The sequence below is a fragment of the Phoenix dactylifera genome, chromosome 2, assembly GCF_009389715.1.
Source record: "Phoenix dactylifera cultivar Barhee BC4 chromosome 2, palm_55x_up_171113_PBpolish2nd_filt_p, whole genome shotgun sequence".
Classification (NCBI taxonomy): domain Eukaryota; kingdom Viridiplantae; phylum Streptophyta; class Magnoliopsida; order Arecales; family Arecaceae; genus Phoenix; species Phoenix dactylifera.
The window spans coordinates 26,412,123-26,415,025 of record NC_052393.1 but is presented as its reverse complement, the minus strand read 5'-3'; the positions used below and the strand labels follow the sequence as shown (position 1 = coordinate 26,415,025).

At 45.9% G+C, this 2,903-nt stretch overlaps 1 protein-coding gene across 1 annotated transcript; it reads left to right on the top strand.

Moving 5' to 3' along the window:
* The first annotated feature begins 1,316 nt into the window (after positions 1–1,316).
* On the top strand, positions 1,317–2,659 carry LOC103715568. The gene is made up of 2 exons (XM_039123791.1): positions 1,317–1,642; positions 1,752–2,659. Exon 2 carries the CDS (start codon positions 1,787–1,789, stop codon positions 2,357–2,359), a length of 573 nt encoding a protein of 190 aa, XP_038979719.1. The 5' UTR covers positions 1,317–1,642; positions 1,752–1,786; the 3' UTR covers positions 2,360–2,659.
* Positions 2,660–2,903: the final 244 nt, after the last annotated feature.

Here is a 2,903-nt window from a genome sequence, read left to right as displayed (position 1 = left end):
ACCTCCGCCAAATGAAGCCCCTGAACAGGCGCTCCATACACTATAGCACTCCAATGGGCATCACAATGTTAGACATAAGACAGATAGGTATTGAGCTGAGGACTGACCGCACCAAAATGATTTTGCCCATCGTGGATAGGGCGCTCCCCTGCCACCCTCCAACCTCCACCTAATACTCTGCTCCATGGGGAGGCAGTCCCCCTTATGAAGATGCTGGCTTGTGATCGGTACCCTCAGATACCTCACGATGCCCTCCTGTTCCTCAATCCCCAGGGTCGCCATAATGGAAGCCTTCACCTCAGCCTGAATTTTTGGGCCAAAACAGATCGCCAACTTTGCTAAGTTGATACTCTAGCCAGAAGCCGCACAATACTCCTCCAACACCCTCCGCAGCACCGAGGCCGACCTCCTCGTCGCCCTGACTAGCAGCAAGTAATCATCTATGAACAACAATGAGATATCGAGGGCGTACCCAGCGCCGACCTGTAGGCCTCCACCACCTGTCTAGTCGCGGTTGACCGGAGGGCTCTAGATAGGTAGTCTGCGCTAATGATGAACGGCAATGGTGGCAAGGGGCAACCTTATCTCAAACCCACCGATGACATTAAGAACTGCATTAGGGAGCCGTTCACTAAAAAAGCAAAGGAAGGAGAGTGAATGCACCCGTAAATCTACTGTATCCAGAGTGGGTGAAAGCCGAAGCACTCCAGTGACTGAGCCACAAAGTCCCACCTCATCCGATCGTATGCTCTCTTTTTTGCAACAACCATATCTAAACCAGAGCTAAGTTGTATCTTTTGTGTGAAAAAATAATTAATCTGTTTTTTCGATATCAATCTGCTTTATGGACTCCATCTTTATTTTTTTTTCCAAAAATGCCCTTCAGCATTAAAGAGGCATTAAAGATTTAATTTTTATTAAAGGTATAATAGGAATTACATATAACTTTCTCAGAAAAATAGATGGTCAACCAAACATAAGCACTCTGAAAATCTGTCACTTTTCCATGTTTAACCAAACATGCCAAAAGTACATTTTCAATATTTTTTTAAAAAAAATTTTTTTCTCGAAAATCATATTTTTAGGGGGAAAACTCCTTTCCGCGAAAGAAAACTAGCTCGTTGACGTACTTGCGGCCTGGGTACTTCATCCCACAACCCTCCACTTTGGCGTTCTGACTGCCTTATGCCCTTTGCCAATAATGTTTTATTGGCGGAGGGACGTCCACTCGCTTGTTCTTACGAAATAAAAAAAAATCAGAATTCAGAGAAAGAGGCCATGAAATGTTGTTAGTTTATTCGGCATTTCTCTCAGAATATATATAATATATTTTGAAGTCGTTCATAGTCGTTCAGTCTTCCCAAGACTAAACCAGGTTTGTGAAGTGAGGACAAGAATTCATGTGGACAAATCTTCCCTTCGTTATGTACGCGTTTCCACTCAAATTACCTTCGGAGCAATCCTGCCGACACGCGGAAAGACACAGACTTAAGAGATTTCCGAGAGATTTCTGAAAGAGAGCCGAAGCTTCGGAGTCAATGAAGACTTCATATTTTAAATAAATCCCCAAAATTATAAGATGGTGGCCATCATCAACCGAGTTAATTACCTTCACATACACGGCAATCATCAGATAGCAAGGGTACGCCTCAAAATCCCTCCTCTCCTCTAATTCATTCCCTTGCTTTCCACCTTCTTCTTGCCTTTCTCTTCCTCCCCCAACCTTGGGAGCCCTGACTTAAAACCACCAGGAGGAAAACGAAGTCCATAAAGCAATCCAGCCACCATGTCTGAATCCGAAACCTACGTAGTTGCAACGTTGTCCTCATCATCAGGACAGCCAGAAGACAAACAGGATCCCTCTCAGTGTCCACGGCGGCGCCTGCCAGGATGGGAGGGCAACGAGAGCAACACACTTCTCGTGGTGGCGACTCTGATCACGGCGTTAACGTACCAGGTGGGAACCAACATCCCTGGTGGCTGCTGGCAGGACGACAAGGTGGGCGACCATACTGCGGGGGACCCCATCATGCGCGACAGGCACCGGAAGCGGTACTGGCTCTTCATGACCGCCAGTTGGATGGGCTTCGGCAGCTCGATGCTCATGACCGTGTATTTGCTCACCGGAGTGCCGGTGAACTCTCGCCGGGTCCGGTGGCCGTTCGTGGTAGCTTACTCCAGCCTCATGCTGACCTTCATCACCTCGCAGCCAAGGACTTCGCTCGTCATGGACCTGGCCCTCTGGGTCTGCCTCCTGCTTTTCCTATGGGTTGCTATCAGCTTCAAAAACTTGGAAGAGAGGTTCTGTTGGCGAGCTTCTTTCGATAGAATGAAGAACTCTTTCAAGGGATATTGCTGATGGCTGGTTGTTCCAGATGATGAGATCAAATTTTTGAGGCCAAGAGGACTTTGAAACTGCCGTTTGGTATCCTTTTGCAGGTTGAGGGCTTCCTTCCCACTTTGTTATAAATAGAAATTAGAATTTGCCGTGTAGTTTGATGCGCCAACCAGTACATTGCTGTGCACATTATGTTCTTGTATGTAACGGGGATGAACGAAGAAACTATGCGCCATGAGCTGTTGTTGTGTTGTTGCAATTATTAGGACAAATTCAATAGTAGCCTATTTCAAGATTAAGCGGTTGATGTTTTTTTTTCCCTAAGAAATTGTTAAGTAATGGCTACTTTTACGCTTTGATATGTGCAATATTGTTTCCGTAGACGCAGAACAACCCACCAGAAGGCAAAAACAAGATTCTGGTTAGAAATAAGGAAGGAGAACTGAAGTGACGCCGTGTACCTTCACACCTCTCTTTCTAAACTCTGGAGAATGAGGAAATGAGGTGAATGGGCTAAGGATACTGCCTTCCCTATTTATTGAGAATTTAAGCAACCCCTCCTAAT

Excerpts from the sequence above, each read along its gene's own strand:
- LOC103715568 (XM_039123791.1), top strand. The coding sequence starts at position 1,787 with ATGTCTGAATCCGAAACCTACGTAGTTGCAACGTTGTCCTCATCATCA.